Here is a 21,043-nt window from a genome sequence, read left to right as displayed (position 1 = left end):
TAGGTGGCTTAGTGTAGCAATTACAAATCTTGGAATCACGAGGACCAAACTTACAGCGGCTCCTGGAATCCGGATAGCAGAACATAGCATGAACCGATTCCATGCAGCTGTGGCACTAGCTACACTATGGAACTGGAACTAGCTATCACATGTTACAATTCATACAATTAAAAGCAATAATAGCTAGTTACTGTATGAAGTAGCTAGCTACTACATGTACTACTACACACACAACTACATACATGCACGATAGCCTATCATGATAGAGTAAAACCTATATCCTATTATTAGCTTTAATCTTCCGTACCTTCCACCACACTATGAACAATGTTCCGCCGCTAGGCCTTATTGCCACTGTCCCTACTCGTAGTACTCAATCCACCAGTGCCACTGGGCCAGGGGCTGACTGTGGCTCGGCTAGCACGTATTAATACTAGTAATGTATTACTAGTACCGTGACGTGGACCTCAGCTACATGCCTCTCGGCACGGCTTCTGTTGTACGTAGCTAATTGTTAGGCCATACCTATTTGATCTTAAAATATGTTGCGCGGGCCCGACCGACTGCATTTTTCTTTGTCAAATGAAATCGTAATTTTGAAAATCACGTGTTCCTAATTAAAGACAACGCGGTGTAAACATCGATCGTTGTGGTATAGTCAAAAACGAACCATTGAAGATCGATGGGAAAGCTCTTTCGGAGATTTATTTTAAAATCTGATGCTATACTAGAAGTGGAGATTTCACCATACATACATACATATACAGACAAGTAGCTACCCGGGATTGGAATCATCCGATTTTTCGTGCCGAATCATTGTTACCGGAAGTAGCAATATCTTCACACAGAAGACTAGTTCTACTCTTGTGACTACTTCCTAAAACATTAATAATTAGTTGCCGTGCGCTATAAGTCTGGTTCCTTCGATAATGGTGGCTACGCATCGAGAGACACACCTACAAACCAGGCCCTAACGCTAATTAACCACCCCCTTCGCGCGAGGAAGGCTTACCAACAACTAAACAAACACTCTCACATATTGACATTTTTACAAAAACATATATGGCGTATTTCACCATCCCGCCTTTTTCGAAGGGGGTAACAATGATCCTGCGAACGCGTTATCACGTGAGATGATTCCAATCCGGGTACTTGTCTGTATATCTATGATTTCACAGACTGACCAGTTTTGAATGCTCACGAGGTTAGTATAGCTAAGCTATTTCTATACCTTTTAATTTATAAAATATTGTACTATAGCTATTGCATTTTGTATCCGCCTCCAAAAACAGCATAGCTGTAAAAAAAGGGCGCGTCCATGTAAAGTAGAAGTAACTGAATATGAAATTCATCCAAATTAGCTAAGTGATAATAAAGAGCAGAACATGTACTTATAAGTTTTCTATATACTGTGTAGCTACATAATAACCATACCAGTGGTGAAATAACAGTGTGTCTAACTTTAAGTAACTGGTACACTTGCAACAAAAAGTAATGATACCAGAGTGCGGCCATGGATGTGTGAGGCCTATAGATATTTATGTCATAATGTACATCAGATATGTCATTGGTGAAGTCTATTATTGACATGTAGTTAATTATAAGTAATGCTACAAGTTGTTATATCCACATGTTACTTTTAATACCATTCAGTAGATACTCTCTATTCAAATATAAAGTGTATAGGCTTTCTGATACCATTAAATAGCTTGAGTTTGGCCGCCTTTCTTCAGTTTATAGCAGTATACATGAAAGGCGGCCAAACTCAAGCTATTTAATGGTATCAGAAAGCCTATACACTTTATATTTGAATAGAGAGTATCTACTGAATGGTATTAAAAGTAACATGTGGATATAACAACTTGTAGCATTACTTATAATTAACTACATGTCAATAATAGACTTCACCAATGACATATCTGATGTACATTATGACATAAATATCTATAGGCCTCACACATCCATGGCCGCACTCTGGTATCATTACTTTTTGTTGCAAGTGTACCAGTTACTTAAAGTTAGACACACTGTTATTTCACCACTGGTATGGTTATTATGTAGCTACACAGTATATAGAAAACTTGTAAGTACATGTTCTGCTCTTTATTATCACTTAGCTAATTTGGATGAATTTCATATTCAGTTACTTCTACTTTACATGGACGCGCCCTTTTTTTACAGCTATGCTGTTTTTGGAGGCGGATTTCAATTTTTTTTGCCAAGTATTCTAAATGTTATGCACTTTCTGTATGTTTACCATGCAAATGTATTAAATTCTATTGTGTAGGATGAAGATGATTAATGCATTTCATTGCTACAACATCTTTAGTTTGATGCTAAGTCACTCAAGAAGTACATGAATTAAGTACATATTTCCAGTACACCATCAGAAAACTTCTTTATTGAAATCTAGCTAGTTGATGAAATATCTATATTGAATAAGAATTCTTATGAACACAGTGTTATATACATGTAATGTACAAAACTCAGTGAGCTGCATAGCAGGCGGAAGGGTGCTAGAGTTGGGGGTGCCAAAAATTTATGTTGGCCCGGTAGTAGTATTCTAAAGGGGTCTGGGGGAATGCCCCCCAGGAAATTTAGGTATCAGGAGATTAAATTTGGCACGATTTAGCTGTCAATAAAATGGTATCTATTTTAATACATGTCTGACCGTTGTATTAGGGTGACTGCTCTATTAGAGTATCTCGATCGTGATTGGCCAGTTTCTGGAAACCTTGCAGGAGTTCACGTGATGAGTATTGTGCAATACAGCTTTAAGTTGGGGTGTTCAGCACCCCCAATAAAATAGTTACCCCCTCTTCTGCCGCCTATGGAACTCAGCTCACAAAAGTACTACTAAGACAAACATGGCTAACAATAAATGTACACGAGTGCTGTGAATCTTCAAATTTAGTACAAGTTTCATCTAGCCATGGAATCTCTGAGCTGGGAAGAGTCATAGCTTTTATTTCAATTAAGGCCACACCAAGTCAAACCTTAGTTTCTGGTCACCCGCCCGCATGGTAAACCTGGAACCCTAGTTTATGAGGACTATTATTAATATTACAGGTGCTTAAGTGCATGTGACCCAGCAAGACACTTATTTTTTACTGTAAAAGATCGAGATACTCTAATAGAGCAGTCAGGGATTCCAATAGAGCAGTCACACTACTCTTAACTCTAATATTAGGTATATATGCCACACTAATAAAATGTTTCTAACTATAGCTAGTTTTGTCCTTGATTATATAGCTGTTCAGATTATAACTGTTACTAATGCTTCTGTAACCAAAGTAATTTCAGTAACATTAACTACTAGCCCATGCAGATGGGCCATAGCTTTAACTTTATAATTCAAATGTAGTCCTCTAATGATTAGTCTAGTAACTTCAAATTCCTTATCACTGAACACTGCAGGGGTATGGAAAGCCGGCAACATTCGGTGAGCTTAAACTTAAACTTTTCCATAACTAAAATTAGATTGGCAAGTAGAAACCCTTATAGTTTAAACATTCCCAGATGATCACTAAAAAACACTAGTCTGGAGCACTCAATGACTCAAAACTTTGACAGTTACTTTTCTCAAGGTTACTGAATAGAAGGCTGGAAACACATAGCTAGTGGGCTACGACTTCACATCTGAATGAAGAATTTCTGATGTGAAAATAGAAGTTAAATTTCATTTTGGATCATGATCATTTGAACAACTTAGCTATATAAGTCATAGTAATATTTTCCTGACATAGCTAATGAGACATTTATTTCACTTGGAAAGCATAAGTAGCTACATGAGCAAAACATTTCCTATAGTATATTCTAAATAAATAAATAAATAAATATACTTAAATGCTATACATCAGTGTATAGCTAGCCATGATCCATCAACAACTTTCCTAGTGCATTTTTTGCCGAAGCACAACTACTTAGCTATGTTGTTGGTTAAAAACAAAATCAACATGAATTTGCTAAATTGAGCAAATAATAATACCATACAGTATATTGTCACAGTAGAGTCTATAGTCCTGAAGTCCTGATCATCCGCCCGCCCGCATCCATTTGTAGGCTTGGGAGTGACCAGAAACTAAGGTATGACTTGGAGTGGCCTAATGGTAAATATTACATCACCACGTGGCTGTTCGCTGACCATGCACATAATACTATAATGAATTACAAAATTTGCTACCAAGGCAACCAGAACACTGAATTTATTGATATAGTCAATGTCTGCTATATATTCAATGTCTGCTAGAAGGCTGAATTATATTCAAACAGCATAAACAGCATTATAATATGTGACCGTATTTTGGAACATCAACCATATGGGTGCATTCGACACTTAAACTATTTAATGTGCAAATCTACTTGTTGATAACATGAAAATTCTAATTACTTCAGGTGTGCCCATATGGGTGATTTTCCAAAATTTGGTCACATATTAGTTATAGCATGTAACTCCATATGCATGCATGGCCCTACATGTGGTATATATAGGTCCAGCTGTGTCAAATATGCCAGGATAGTAGGCTGCATGGAGTGCTATGTCGGGCATAAAGAATATCTCAAATTGATGGAATTTAATTCCATGAATATAATATAGATCCATAATTCCTAATAGAGTAGTCAGTGGAAACTGCATTAGGGCAGCACTCAAATACATCGTACATGGCTCCTTAGATTGATATACTCTCTAATAGAACAATTACATTGTAATGAAATATTCTAATAGAGCATTCATTTATAAACTGTTCCAAGAAAATTGTAAAAATGTTGCTAACCTAGGAGCACAATGCAAACATCATGGGAACACACTAAAGATGAAGGATAATAGGTGAAAAGTTTGGGAAATTCCTGGAAGAATTTTTGGACAGACAATAAGTTGAGTATATGTAACTCAGGTCTAATGTGGTATGCAGGCGAGTGGTTAAGTATATCAGTTAGCTATGATTTCCAGTGCTGGACATACTGCATTCAGTTAAAAACTAAATGAAGGCAAATGTTTGACAACTCTCTCTGACTGCTCTATTAGAGTATATCAGTCTTTAACCCTATAAATTACCATGGACAAGTGCTTTCATTAGCTAAGTTAATTTGATTATCATCAAAGTAATTAGGTAGCAACAAAAAGCTTTTGATAATAATGTTACAAACTATGAGTTAGGCCCCCAATAATGATATTGGATAATTTGGCCTTCCCTGTTCCTGTTATCATAAGGGTGGTGCCTAAATTGTCCACGACCACGTCCACCACGACCACGTCCATCACGACCACGTCCACCACAACCACGTCCACCACCACGACCACGTCCACGATTCCCTTGTCCTACATGGATAAAAGTACAAGACACAGTTGCTACATACTATAGTTCATAAAGTTATAAAAATTTCCATCACCTTTATATTTATATATATATACATGCAATAATAGAGCATAGAACATTATAATACTGTACATTACAGTTTACATTTAGGTCATAAATCACTGCATTGGAAAGTGCTGACACTGATCAGTGCATGCACTAATGAATAGCTACCATAAATACTATGAATATTTGTTAGACTATATCTGCGATGGCCTATCAATACACCAAAACATACAATCTCCACAAAACAATGTCATGTATACAATATAGTCAGGGGCAGATTCAGCAGGCCAGGCTGCACACCAGTAGGCATATGGAGCAGGGAAGCCTGAGTGGCACAGCTCTCCAGAAACTACAACTGTTTCATAATATAGTTATATGACTCAAAAGTTTGATGTAGAGTGAACAAATGTTGTATAAGGATAAGTGACTGTCACGAGTAGTTGAGCTAGCTATATATGAGCCTAAAGAATGGCATACACAAGACCATAACATTTCAATATTCTTAGTGTGCCTTTGCTGTATTCCATATTCAGCAACCAAGAATTGTCCTGCAATAATGCTATTTGTGGTGACCGTTCTATTAGAGTATTTAATAATTGAATGTTCTATTAGAGTATCTCGATTTTTAAGGGGGGGGGGGGGGGGGGGGGACGACGACGTGCCCTCTTGGATCTGCCACTGATAGTGTATGAAAAAAACTACATATTCTTACCCAATCTTTCCACCACAAAGCCTAGTTGGCTGGTAGTCTGCTGTAAGAGTTGCACAGCAGAAAAAAATTCATGTACACCTGCGTGTTAAAATAATAATATTGATCAATGTGGGTTAAATTAATTCCATTTACCGATTGCTTGGGGTTGCACAGACTGTATCTGTAGTGGTTGTTGCACAAACTGCAATGGATTTACATGTAGCTGAGGTTGCTGTATCGCTGCTTGTGGCTGTTGCACTGGCGCTGATGATCCCGCAGCTGGTGGCTGTAATACTGCAAGTGGTTACTGCTGCAGCATCATGGGTGGCTGTAGCATCACCATTGGTTGTGGCTGCTGCCCTTGGAGTGGTTGATGCTGCATCGGAGGTGCCGAGGGAGCTACCAACTGCGAGACCTCCAGCTGATGTTGAATTTCATCTATATTGAATACAATCGATTGCATCCCTACAGGTAATTTTTAGCCCAATACTATAAACTTACCACTAGCCATTGCCGATATCAATACAGCAGTTTAACGCACTAGCAAAAAATTACCACTCTGCCAGAACAGTTGGCGCTAAAGACAAATTTTTCGCGCTAAACACCTACCAAACATCCATGCAATTTTAATTTCCCGCGCGCGCTAGCAAAGTGCATTCACAAATGAGAGAAAATTTAATTGTTATGTTAGCAGATATGGTATGGGTATGGGCGGTGCTACCTGACCCACTAGCACACATCGTGGTAATGAGATCACTGGGCATAGTGAATAGATAATAGATTTTCATGCAGAGTAAAAAAGGCCCCCATTTTCTCTTGTATGTTGTCATACTTTCATGACGTTATCATCATAATGTCAACATAATGCTATGACATAATTAAAGTTTGTTCCATACAGATCAACTTGAATGTTGGGTACCACCTATAGTAAAGCATAATAAACAGAAATGACAACAGACATTACATAAATTTTATTACAAAATTATAGTACAGTGGAACCTCAGTTTTCCAAACCCCTTGGGACCAGAGTTTGTCTGAATATTCCATATCTCTGAAACTGTGTAAATAACCTTAAAGAACATTGGCAAAAAAATTCAGTATTATTCAACTACTCTAAGAGAACAGTTACTACTCTAATAGAGCAGTCATTTCCGTAGTTCAGTTAACCCAGATAAGTTGGATCTGGACGACTAAGGTTCCACTATATAGCACTAAGTTGGTTCTGAAGGAGTTCCACTTCACACTTATAGATGATATACAATGTGTTTGTAGAAAGAAGAAATGCAACTACCAATGACGTATGTAATGGCACATGTAACTAGCTAAATGGTTATATAACACAGCTAAGTACCATCTTTAAGTTATAGAGTCTGGTCACTAAGTAGTTTAAAACTCTAAGACACCATACACATGCAACCACAATACTATAACCACAAAGCCAGTAAAATCCTGTCTACTTCAGTGCAAGACGATTAAAGATAAAATACCCATTTGGTTTGCATGTGACACGTAAACAGTAAAATAGTTTACTGACCTTCAGCATTATAGTAACAAATGGGATACAAACCTCATGGATGTGCCGAACCATTATGTGTACAGACACACACACACATGCGCACACACACGCGCACACACACACGCATGCACACACACACACACACACACACACACGTGAACAGCACACCAAGTCATCAAGCCAACCTTTTATTTTCTAGCTTGTCTGTCCAAGATGTAGGTTGTCCACCTCAGTACTACTACATGTGATAACCTGAGAAAATCAACAAACGAAAATATTTTAACAGACACCACATGCACACGCACTTACACACGCACACACACACAGAAGCACATGTACACACATGCATACACACACTAACTGCATATTAAATAAACAAAGCATGCAAAATTTTGTTCTCATCTCGAGTGTCTCTCTCCAATATGTTGACAAGGATACTGCTACACAATTACTTACAATTAAGAAAGAAAATCTACAAACAATTTTCATATACCCGTGCTTATTCAGCATAGGCACGTGGATAGGTAGAGGATACCTCAAAACAAAAGAAGGGTTGAATATCATGTGTTGTGTGCATACATGCATATGTGATATACATACACCAGGTTATCAGTCTTGGTCTTGGACAAAACTTACATGTGAAGAAATCTGTTAGCCATTTTTTTATATCGCTGGAGCAATCCACAATATATTTGCTATAGTACAAAGAGAATACAATACATACAGTAGGTTTTAATTAACATGAAAGTGGCTATGGGACATAGATCAGATAATATGCAAGGAATTCTATTTAAAAGATGTAAGTAAACAACCAATTGTTTTATAGTAGGTATAGTAGGACATTCTGTGTTAATGCAGAGGAAGTTGATCACATGACATATCGCTAGATAGTATGTGCATATCGGAATAGTATCACTATCGGTATCACCTATATCGTTTGAAAATTTACTATCAGACAGTAATTAACAAGTAAAATATGGAGAAATATCTGCAAAATACTTCAAAATAATAACTTTTTGGAACAAGAATCAGCCTAAAAGGCTGTTTAATATCTTATGCAAAATACATGCATGGGTACATCCTTCCTTACAACTCTATTTGAAGGCAACTAATAGGAAATAGGTGAATTATCACCATTGTTTTACTATCGTCTATCGTGAACAGTGTCATGATATCGTTCGGACAGTGAAAATTTCACTATCGCTCAGCCCTAACTTATACCTATCCATATACATGTGCTATACTTGTACACACTTGAACAAGATATGTGACCTATTGAAATGACCCCACCTAAATTAGTAGTACTGTAGTAGTAAGCAAACATAAATTTGATACTGGGAACAATTGTTCAAATCTGATGTATGTAATTTTAACCTGCATTATACCCTACACAGAACTAGCTAGGTATCAATTTATAAAATAGCAAGCTTATAAACATGAGACTAGATGGCCCTAGTGGTACTCTCTTATACCCTCAATTCTTTGCAGAAAAGAATGTATAAAAATGTAAGGAACTGATATAGAATTACTTTCCCTTGCATAGGAAGTGGAGATGAGGGGCCATGCCCCTCCCCCACTTTTATGGGCAAGAAAAGATTGAAATACTCTAATAGAACAGTCAGGATCTGAATACTCTAATAGAGCAGTCACATTATTCAGAGCAGTGTAGCAAATTCCTTAGCTACATTTGTGGTTATAAATAAGGAGATAGAATTGGTGGAGAGCAGCTGTTGTCAGTAATTAGTTACCTTTTAAGGCTTTTTTTTTTGGTCTTCAGTTTATAGCTGGCCTGGCCCCCTCACTCTTTGGCCTGCTCCACCACTCCTGTTCCCTTGGGATATACATGCCTAAACGTATCTTCATTTTTGACCCATTGTACATCAATTACATAAATTTCGCCATGACACACTATTGTAAAATCAACATAATTTAGGAATAATTACAGCAAAACAACGTTCACCCCCACACAAATCCTAATTTAACATGTACATAACACACCTAAGGTAACTACTGTATGGTCAATATTCCAATATTTTAGTGCACTATCCTGCTGTGTAATTTATATTCATTTTTTTGCTAAAATCGAATCTCAAACATTGGACTATATAGACCATACAGTAGGTCCCACCTCCACCCGTAGCTATTTCATGCCTTTGATATTTAAGACAAACTATGTTAACATATACATAACGCATCTAAGATAACTACTGTATGGTCAATATTCCAATACTTTAGTGCACTACCTTATTGTGTAATTTTTTGCTAAAATCAAATCACAAACATTGGAATATATAGACCATACAGTAGGTCCCACCTCCACGTAGCTATTTCATGACCTTGATATTATTAAAGACAAACTATGTTAACATATACATAACGCATCTAAGATAACTACTGTATGGTCAATATTCTAATACTTTAGTGCACTATCCTGCTGTGTAAATTTTTTTTTTGCTAAAATCAAATCACAAACATTGGAATATATAGACCATACAGTAGGTCCCACCTCCACCCGTAGCTAGTTCATGACATAATAGCACCTTGATATTTTAAGGTATGCACAGACACATAATTAAAGACAAAACAACAGATGGTAGACGGTCACTCTGTGTAATTCTTGAAATATTAAGGTGTATACATATAGGCCAAGAACTCAATCAAATATTACTGTACAACAGGAAATATTGACAAATTTGATGAATTTACAACAATTAATGAGATTTGACAAATTAATCTAATAAATAGCAAGAAATCACAGATTTAAACATTTTAAACACTGACTTTTAAGGTGGTTGATGAATTAAAGAAACCGATTTGTAAAAGTTCATCAGATTTTCGTTCATCAAGATTTCCTGTCGCATGGTAGAATAATGAGCTCTTGGTATGGTCCTCCTCCACTCATAGCTACTCATCACCCTCCTCCACCCATAGCTACTCATCACCCTCCTCCACCCATAGCTACTCTAGTATGCATAGGTGGTCTTCACTGATACTTACTGTGGCACACTGGATAAAGGAACTTAACAATAATGCACTGTCTGTTCAGCAAAAATTATTTTGTTATTTGTGCATACATGTGCAATGACCTTACAGTGCTAGTGCACACAGTGAGCCTTGTAAAAATGCCTACTAAATGTACAATCACTTTGCAAATATATTCCTCTGTATTATTAAGAATTAGAGTACAGAGGTTCTCCCACCTCCACCCATAGCTACTCTTTATGTATGATACCAGCATAATATATACAAGTTTATATGTTTTTCACAGTGTTCCTGTATCACTCTAGATAGCAAATTTCTCTTGTGACTGATATATGTTTACAGTACAAGCCAATTTATTACACTGTGCAAGTCAGGATAACACAAATACTGATAAGACCTTTATAACATCTCAACACGGTGATAAAATAGCATATATAGACCAAGTGAACCCTCTGGCCAAGACACAAACCTAACAGTCATATCATCCGATAGACACCATCTATCACCGTTTCTATGTATGTTTGTATAGTGACCTGAGTGGGGACTAACTCCATGATGATATATAGTACTATGCACCCTATACGTGACACCATTTAATGATATCACAGAAGTGTCTACCTGGTTTACCAACACTAATTTTTTATGAATTGTTCCATCTGCAGAGTAGCTAAAAATACTTAAAACTACAACAATGACATCTCCTGCAGATATAAGTATTTCGCGTTTTTGCATTTGTCCCACTCTACAAGAGGAACACATAAAATCTGGAGGACTATTCCATTGTCCTGCGGCACTAAGTAGTTCACCCATATCTACAACATTACTGGGTACAAATAAAACTAACATCCGGTTCTGCAGATGTCTAGAATAACTGTTATCACAAGCAGAACAACGAAAATCACAACGTGCTTGTAATGAAACATTTGCATCAATTTCGGTGCAAACATCAGCTAGTTTTTGAAAGAAATCACACACATCTTGTTGATGGGGAAGACTAAATGGTGGGCCTAGAGCATGTCTGACAGGGGTCACTAGCAAGCATGAGGCATCAGCATAGTCATCAGCTAATCGTCTAATAGGATCTAATGAACTGTTTTGTAAAGCTCTTCTTAGTACAGGGGACTGTAGTAAGCATTGAATAATAGAATTAGCATAACAAGAAACACGATCTATGTTAAAAAATCTTTTACAACAGACTAGGTTAGTGGTAGATGTAACAACTGGCATTTCAGGATGAAATTTTCTGCTAGATGATTTATGATTATTTGCATTCTTAGAAGTATTAATCAAGGGCACTGCACTTTCATAAAACAGCATGCACAGATCTTTTGCACCTTTTGGCCATGGTGCGACTCTTATTGTTTGGTCAGTGCAATGTATCCATTTCTTTTCAGCAGATACAACACTGTAATAGCTTACACCAGTACTTTTACTATGATTATAATGGACACTAGATTTTAATTTAAACAGACGATCACCCACCTTCATTGTACTACTTGAGACAGCATTAAAATTACATCGTGCTCTCATCTTAGTTGTACTATCAAAAACGTTAAGCCTAACTATAAGAACTTGTTGGGCATCAACTATTCTACTGCGTACTTTACAGGGTACCTTACATTTAGCACAAATTTTAGTTGGATGCACTTTCCAATCTTGATCACCTGAAAGTATTTCATCAAGTTTGACACTTTTAGGTGGGTCAATCACATCAATGTATCTTATCATTACTTCAGACTCTTTAAAGTCATAACAATCATCACAATTACTACACATTTCTTCCTCAATTATGCCATGATTGATCAAAGAATATAATTCACTATCATACAATGAAACTGCAGCTACAAAATCATCTGGATTAAGCTCAGAACTTGTAACAAAAGGAAATCCGATTTCAGCACGTAAACTAGTACAATCTAGTGGGACCTTATCACTAGTTTCATATTTTATAGCCATGTGCTTAAGACATGTTTTGGATTGTTTAATTAGTGCAGTACGTAAAACTTTACACCCCAGCACGCACTGCATAGCACTATTTGCAAAACTCGACAAACCATCACTATTAGAAAACCCTTTGTTAGGTAGCATAGTTAAATAGTCTGCGGAGCCACTAGTACACTTTTGAATCATTAAAGCTGATTTTGAAACACACCATTGCCTATCAGGAACAAGTTTAGACTTTTTCTTATGAGTAGGCAATGATGGCAAGGCTGGACGAAATGTTTCTCTTAGATAAGTGTATTCTATTACAGCAGAATCCAATGCTTTTATAGACCTGGGGTCCAGATTTATCAAATGTAAACCAGATAGACTTGTTACTCTAGACATAGCCACATAGCTCTGACCACATGTAAAAATTGAGTTCCCTATGTCAGTAATAACATTACGAAGACTTAATCCCTGGGACTTGTGGATTGTGATGGCATATGCACTGGTAATTGGAAACTGTCGCCTAATAACAAAAGCTTTGTCTAAAATTTGAAACTTACTATTAACTTTTTCCAAATGATGCTCATTTCCGTCACTAAATTTTACAATAACGTTGTCAATTACTTTAAGCTGGTCTATGCTGTATTTTACAGCACATACAGTACCTATAGCCCCATTAACAAGTCCAAGGGAGATATCAATATTTCTACGAAGCATAATTTTACACCCTATTTTAATAGTAATTTGTTTTTCCAATCCAGCAGTCAGTGTGCTGTCGTCATTGTAATTTGTGAGCTTTTTAGTAACTTTTTGGCGAAGGTTTTCAGGGCAATCAACACTGTCTACTGCTAACAAGCAAATTTCTTCTCCAGGAAGGCACTTAAGCATTTCTTGATTTAATTGCTCGCACATATGTCTGGTAGGCAACAAACACACTGTATCATTAGGAAGGTCAGATAATGCTTTAACTACTTGCTTCATTTTACCAGACACACTATCACTATCTAATGCTAGCTTACATCCTTCTAACATGGTAATGTCCTCATTAGTTACATGTCCTAAACGAACCCTTGACAACAAAGAGACAAAGTTTGGGTCTCCTTTTTGACGCATGTTGATGCAAAGTTCCTCATATTGAAAAAGGTCTCTCCACAAATTTACAACTCCTGCACACCCTGTGTACTTTTGCGCACTTTCTAATGAAAGTGGCTTAAAAACAGGTCCTTCAAATACTGGAGGGAGTTGTAAAAGGTCCCCCAGAAATAGTAAATTTCTCTGGCCAAACCACCCATCTTCAATTGATTCAGTTTGAAATATTTCAGTGAGCCTAAGATGAATGTATAATAAAGTTATATTACTCACCATCGATATTTCATCAATAATGAATAAAGTTACATTCCGTAACTTGTCTCTGACTATTTTTAAGGCGTCATCAGACAAACGGCGGTACTCGGGAGTTTTGCCATGTTCAACTGGCAGCATAAGTAATCTGTGGATTGTAAGACCAGTACAGTTGAACGCGGCAATGCCAGTTGGTGCTGCTATGGCAACATCTTTACCAGTGGTAGACTGAACCCAAGCCTTTATCGTTTTTATGAGATAACTCTTCCCAGTGCCACCACACCCACTTATGAATAGTCGAAGAATCTCATGTGTAACTGAATCATCTGAATACTGTTTTGCAATGACAGATTTAACCTTATTAAAGACACGTAATTGATCTTCGTTTAATTTCAGAATCATCTCATCTACATTAACTTCATCATGGTGGATGGCATCCTCAAACTCAATCATTGCATTTTGCACCTCTGTGGCAACAAAATGCAAAGGACCACCAGCTGGGGGACCACTATTTTCCAACTCTTCAGCTTCAATTTCAGCTCTTCGCTCTCGAATCAGTTCGCGTACTTTGGAATGAGCTTCTCTCAAACGAGTCAATTGGTCATGGTATCTAAGGCCATCAATTAATGCTTCCTTACAAGAATGAAATGCTTCCATATACGTAGAACTATCTCCAAGGAGAGTACCAGAGTCTCTCCACGGCTTGAAAAGCAAAAGTATGGAGTAAAAATATTTTTCAGGTTCTAGCTCTGGATTGTACCTAAAGTGATTAATTAAGTATGGCTTTTGTCGTTTTTTAAGGTAACGCCCTAACATTTCATAATAGGTAGCACTATCACTTGGCCTCTTGGTTAACATGTCATGCCATGCTAAGAAATCATACAAATTCATTTCTTCAATTTCATGGGGCCTGTTTGGATAAAAGTTATCAACCCAAGATGGGTATAAGATGTCTTCAGAATCCTCAGGAAGTTCACTAATTAAATGATGCTCCTTAACCCTGCGATTCCGGATCATATTTACATCAACCCATCTTATTACAGTAGAAGGATCTGTGAAATACAGTGGTATGCTTAACAATGTGTCACTAGCTTCTAAAGCTCCACATTCTCGATTAGATAGGCTCCTAAGAGCAATATTCCACAACTGACTGGCTACAGACTTAGTGGAAGTAATTTCAGTAAACGCAGAGTTTGCATGATAACGTTCAGCCTTTGTGGCATACTTAGTACAGTACCAATTAAGTACTGCAGAGCGCTCACCTATATACTGCAGATCCATGTTGCCTTCCCAGGCTAGCAAAATTGCTGGATTATAATCGTTCACTCTCGTTTCACCAGATTTGCGAGGCAAGTCATAAAGACGAGAATTGGTCTTTAGTGCTTTTCTACCAGCAATTGACTCAACAACAGTTCTCAAGCGAAAGGTTTTAGTCTCGGGCCTTGGAAAACCAAACCTACAAACTTTCCGAATGCCACATTTGGTTTTTTTGGAGCGCATGCAATAAGAATTGCAGCGGTGCATTTGGTGCTTAAGCACTCTATCGTGTAATATAGGAGAGAGCGAGGCATCAGGGATCTGACATGTTACAAATTTTGTAATAAAGGCAATGACTTCCTCCTCGCTATTTAATCCAATTATTGGAGCATTGTCAATCCAAATGGGAATGTGAAAGTGTTCAATTCCCCTACCCTGGTATTCCATACGAACAAAGTAGTGCGTTACCTTACCAATCGGAGAATCATCAGAAGTAAGAAATTCTAACATGGCTTTTAATTTGTTTTCTATGAATCTAGTGGTTGAAATTGGGTCTGCTGCAATAAGCTCACTTATTGAAAGATGAGACATTTCTGGTGGGTTCACTTTCCGCAAATACTCACCCAATTCTGGCCACATCCACTCACTAGGACTTATTGTCAAAAACCAAGTTGCTGGACCATAATGCATGGTCATGCAATTGAGATCATTTCTCGGTTTGACCCAAAATGATTCACTGTTTCGTAAGCGACCAAATATGCTGGTCAATTCACTTTCCAGCTCTTGGTTTTCAATTTTCTCTAAATATTCACCAGCAGTTAGTTTTTCGTGAGGCCGCACAATTTTTAATTTATGGAATATGCCACTTGACAGCTGTCGTAAAGTAGCCTGATGGAAGTGATAAAATAAAAATTGTAGGTTGAGCCTAAATCGTGATACCCTAGACAGTAAAAGTGTCTTTACATAGTTAGCAGCCCCTAATGCAATTTCCCTAGCTTGGTGAAGTCCACCGAATCCACGTGGAAATAAGTCTGGGAAACACATTGTGTCAAGCTGTTTACACCGATTGTCCAATGCAGGTTCATTAACACGCAAAAATTGATACAGAGTTGTAGCCTTTTCATTTGCTCTTGGTGCATGCAGGGGCTGAATTGTGTAATTCTCATAGAGCTGCTGCTCTTCCTCTATTTCTACTCTTCTAACCATAGGCTCTCTGACTGGCACCTGTTCATTTTCAGGTTTAATTTCTTCATGAATTGCTATTTCGGTTCCATCAGTTCCTGATGATTTTACTTCAGTAATTCTTTGGTCCAAGTTCAAGGCCGTAGCAGACGAGGGTAGTGTAATTTGACTATAGAGTGGATTTATATCCTTTAATTTGCAAAGAGCTTCATAGACCTTATGCATATCAACCATATCCTGCCACACTACATTCCTTGCTGTTGGTATACTTCTAACTAAAATAAATAGTTCTGCATGACTTGGCATAGGCTCTGTTGGTAATGGGAGTCGTTTTAAGGTCTCCTCAATGGGTAACGGGAGGTGGAATGCTGCACCACGTACTTTGCTTAGCCTGTGACTGGGTGGCAAACGTTTACTACTTACTGGCAACATTTTAGTAACAAATTGAAATACTTTAGCTCGTTGTGTCAACACCTTTTCATATTGATTTAATCTCATAATTTCTGCAGGAACTGCATCAAAGTCAAAGCCATTTAACATGCAGCGAGGTGGAAGAGTGCCTCCTCTGAACTTATCCAAACAATATTTACATATATAACCATCTGGAAGACCATCATCTGGAGGAGGATTGTCCATTAAGTGTTCTTGTAATCGTTCCCATGCTTCACCAGTAATTGGCTTAATGCAGTGGTCAAGTTGCACACACTCTCTTTTAAAACACAACTTCGTACATGAGATACATGGATATTCTGCAAATTCTAAACACCGCTTTTGGTATGTGGTAAATGCCCTTTTAAATTTAACAAGAATTTGGCTTTCATCCACAATCTCACAGGACACTTCAACAGATGTTCTACTGTCTTTAATACTTTTAGTGATTACCTCTAATTTTGAAAGGTCTCCTAACTGTAGTGCACGCCCAATAATAGTCATATTATTGTCAGCCTTAAGTACGGAATATACAACATTTACTATTTTTCAAATATCAGGGTAATGAGGAGCGAGGCGACGTAAATAAAGAAGTGTAGACTGGCAAGCATTTGTATCCAAGTGGCATTCTTTAGCATGCCCTAGCAATGTTGGGTCATGTGCTTCTATCATGGTGCAAATATTCATATGTTGGACATATAATCTACCATCTAAAGGTGTGCACTCTCCAATTCTTTCATATATGTTGGTAATAGTGGTGTTTACCTGCTCCAGAGGGCCTAGCTTGCACAATTCAGACGAACATGTCCAAGTCTTTGGCCCAGAATCTGCATTATAAGATGGAAATTCAGAATACACTACATTGCCATCTGCATCAAAAGCACCATTTTCATACGTACTTTCTGGAAAATACGATTCTGTATTTGATGTGTGGTAACTAATGCCACATAGTGCATCGCGTCTGTGATCCTCTGAAGTTGTTTCACTTGCCTTACTTAATGCAGCTAATACGATAGTCCTAAGATGACTAAATTTGTGCACAAACTCCTTTTTATAGCTTTCCTTGTAATGCAAAGAAGTCCTAACTAAGTGTTCTGCTGCAAGGTGCTTGGCAGCAAATGTTGATGCAGAAATTTTCTTAACCAATCTAGAAACATATACACTCATTTTAGTTGGAGATGTATCTCTCATCCTATTGTATTTCTTTGATATAGAAAGTGCTACCAGTTTCTTAATTCGACGTTTGTCTGAATATTTGAAACGATTGGCCTTGTACTCCTCCCTTCTTTTAGCTTTAATATTTTCATGGTTAGCATAGTACCTCCTTAATGAACTTTGACAAAGCTTTGCGGGATTAGAATAGTAGTGATCTAAAGATTTTTTTTTCAATGCAGTAGAATTTGAATGGTACCTATCTAGTGCACATTTTTTGATAGCAGTGGGATTAGAACGATACCTATCTAGTGCACGTTTCTTGATAGCAGTGGGATTAGAGTGGTACCTATCTAGTGCACGTTTCTTGATAGCAGTGGGATTAGAGTGGTACCTATCTAGTGCACGTTTCTTGATAGCAGTGGGATTAGAGTGGTACCTATCTAGTGCACGTTTATTTACAGTGGGATCAGAATAATACCTATCTAGTGCACGTTTCTTTATAGCAGTATTAGAATGATACATTTCTCGCGCATCATTTTTCATTTCCGCATGATTCGAATAATATCTATCTAAAGCTCGTTTCTTTGTAACATTTGGGTTTGAATGGTACCTTGCTAATAAATGACTTGAATTATTTGCATAGTACTGATGTTTACTTAGTTTTTGACTTGGGTTGTTGTGGTATTTACATCTTCTATTATAATTTATTCTATCTTTATATTTATTCCATTTGAGATAGCCACTTTGTTCATTTATTTGTCTTGGTGATTGAGTGCTATAGAAACTATTTAAATCATTACCATCATGATCATTAACAGTGCTACAAAGCACAATTCCAACTGAATCTACTGTTGACTCTAGTGTACCCTGGGAGGACATTACAGTAGGACAAACCAATTCAGGAGGCACAGGAGGACTTTCAGTTGGACATTCAGTTTCACAAACATTAACAGGACAATCAAAGTTATCATTACCACTTCCAACTGAATAACCTGTTGACTCCAATGTTACATTACCCTGGGAGGACATTACAGTAGGACAAACCAATTCAGGTGGTACAAGAGGACTTTCAGTTTCACAAACATTAGCACTGACAGAACAATCAAAGTTAACACTACCACTTCCAAGTGAATTACCTATCTCCAATGGTACATTACTCTGGGAGGACACTACAGTAGGAGAAACCAGTTCAGGAGTACATTCAGTTGGACATGCATTAACAGTTAAGTGAGTCAACACATTTGCATTCCAATGAATCACTGGCCTCAGACAATTGCGTAGACATTGCACTAATGGTTTCAGGAAATGAACCAGCATCAGTTGAATATTGAGTTGAGTATTCACAATGGACTAGATTGGTAGCCCTAGAAGGGGGTACTGTTCCCCTATTACTTTTGCGCAGAGCATAACCACACTCACAATACCTCTGTTTAATATGCACTTTTTCATGGCAATTAGGGCAATTCTTAAACATTGGCCCAGGATTTAGTTCAACATCACCACTGCACATTAGTAAAAGAGCAACATAGGGAATAAATACAAATACTGGCCATGCAGTATATCTGAAACTTAGCCTAGTTTCTGATGGCTGAAAATCATCAAACTTGCTGTTTGAAGTTATGTTGTTCGATGGTCTGAACAATCCAATTATAGCACGCCAGGCTGCTATGTCTATCATGTCTGCATAAAACATAATTACAAATGCATTACGGACCAATCAAGTCAGCCATACAAAACAATGTTTCAATCCCCACACTTAATGAGTTATTTTAGGGTGGCCCAAAACTTAGCTAGTGTACAACTTAACTGCACCTAAAAAAGCTGTGATGCTTTGGTGTGAAGTTTTGTGAAATAACACATGTTCATTTTACGCTGATGCTTCGCTGTGGTTACGATTATACTGGAAAGACAGCAATAGCTACACGTGACAAACCCTCAGAAATTAATTAATTAAAACAAAGGGGTTACAACAATTCTAAGTTAAGAATGTAATTATTAAATTGTTTTAAAGTTTCTGCTTCAACAATAAAATTTGGGAGGCTATTCAGGACCAGCTAAGCATAATTAAAATGTCACTTACTGAGACACTACACCGGCGTGATGATGAAATAGATGCGGTAGAAGGATCTACAATATCAAATATCTTCTCGCAATTGTAGATATCCACTGATTGTAGACATCCACTGGGAGTGTACTTCGCGCTAGCTTCACTGTAGCTAAAGTAGCGTTTAGAAATGCTCTAACAGGACACTCGCGCCAAGCACAAGACACTGAATGTTTCGAATAAATAGAGAACTGAGACAATATAATACGGTTGGGACGATTAAGATAGCGTTAATTAAAGTTGTTTAAAGTTGTACTGGCTACTGAAGTTGTTAGCAACCTAGATTCCAGTACGTATACTAGGATTTCTCCCAAATACGAATGTTCAGCGAACTACCAACAGCTGGGACACTACTGGTTCATTTGGGTATGCCGTGTTTAGTGTATTAAACACTGTAATGTATGTATGCTGTGTGTGATGTATGTATGCTGTGTGTGATGTATGTATGCTGTGTGTGATTGGACTGGCTTAATATTATTTGCGTTATAGGCCCTATAGAGTTAGTCTCGCGTGGCCAGACCGCTTTTTTCCGTGTATTGGGTGGGGAAAAAAGGGTCTGGTGCAACTCCAATAGCTGTTTACTTCTGAGCCGTCACCAGACATTGGGGATGCTAATTGAATTACATTGGCTGCAAAGGAGGTGCCATGACGTCAGTAAAACAATGAAATATTTGTAACACTCCTGCTCCGGTTGTGAGTCTTGTTACACGATAAGGATGAACTTTCAAGATGCTTTAAAAGAGACATAGGAGCAAATTAAGATCCATTTAAAGGATAAACAGATCGAAGCCATCTCGAGTTTACTTACTGACGTCATTGACGCCTCCTTTTGCAGCCAATGTTATTCAATTAGCGTCACACTGGGGACGGCTCAGAAGTAAACAGCTATTGGAGTTGCACCAGACCCTTTTTTCCCCCACCCAATACACAGAAAAAAGCGGTCTGGCCACGCGAGACTACTATAGAGTTACCTATATAGTGCCCTAAAAGTGAAAAGTAATACACCTATTAATTTCATGCCCCACCTGGCTGCCCAAGCAGTGGTTGGGAGTTTGTAGGGGACTCATGGGATTGCTCATCCCAGCTGTAACAGC

General features: G+C 37.7%; 3 protein-coding genes across 13 annotated transcripts in view; 1 reads left to right on the top strand and 2 right to left on the bottom strand.

The window, feature by feature from the left end:
• LOC136254265 (tyrosine-protein kinase Mer-like) overlaps nt 1-481 on the bottom strand; it is a 60,544-nt gene extending 60,063 nt beyond the window's left edge. For all 4 annotated transcript variants that reach the window (XR_010700404.1, XM_066046929.1, XM_066046931.1 and 1 more), the window contains exon 1: nt 308-481. The gene's annotated coding sequence lies outside the window, so the exon portion shown is untranslated. The remainder of the gene's footprint in view (nt 1-307) is intronic.
• The window catches only part of LOC136254268 (uncharacterized), a 60,619-nt gene that overhangs the window by 13,027 nt on the left and 26,549 nt on the right, over nt 1-21,043 (top strand). The gene's annotated exons all lie outside the window — the stretch shown is intronic.
• Nucleotides 5,084-20,154, bottom strand: LOC136254258 (uncharacterized). 8 transcript variants are annotated; one of them, XR_010700393.1, is made up of 10 exons: nt 19,926-20,152; nt 19,270-19,525; nt 18,982-19,222; nt 10,352-10,576; nt 9,319-9,478; nt 8,207-8,265; nt 7,756-7,822; nt 6,208-6,976; nt 6,076-6,153; nt 5,084-5,320 (listed from the first exon to the last, which is right to left on the bottom strand). XR_010700393.1 is itself a non-coding variant. In XM_066046925.1 (6 exons), exon 1 carries the CDS (start codon nt 17,192-17,194, stop codon nt 10,952-10,954), a length of 6,243 nt encoding a protein of 2,080 aa, XP_065902997.1. In that variant the 5' UTR covers nt 17,195-17,202; the 3' UTR covers nt 5,084-5,320; nt 6,076-6,153; nt 6,208-6,976; nt 7,756-7,822; nt 8,207-8,265; nt 10,352-10,951. The 8 variants fall into 8 exon arrangements, 3 of the variants coding, with proteins under 3 accessions (XP_065902997.1, XP_065902995.1, XP_065902996.1); XR_010700394.1 differs by lacking the exons at nt 18,982-19,222; nt 19,270-19,525 and having other exon boundaries at nt 19,926-20,151; XR_010700395.1 differs by lacking the exons at nt 10,352-10,576; nt 18,982-19,222; nt 19,270-19,525 and having other exon boundaries at nt 9,319-9,401.

This window comes from Dysidea avara, chromosome 4, assembly GCF_963678975.1.
Source record: "Dysidea avara chromosome 4, odDysAvar1.4, whole genome shotgun sequence".
NCBI lineage: Eukaryota > Metazoa > Porifera > Demospongiae > Dictyoceratida > Dysideidae > Dysidea > Dysidea avara.
This window is presented reverse-complemented; position numbering and strand designations above follow the sequence as displayed.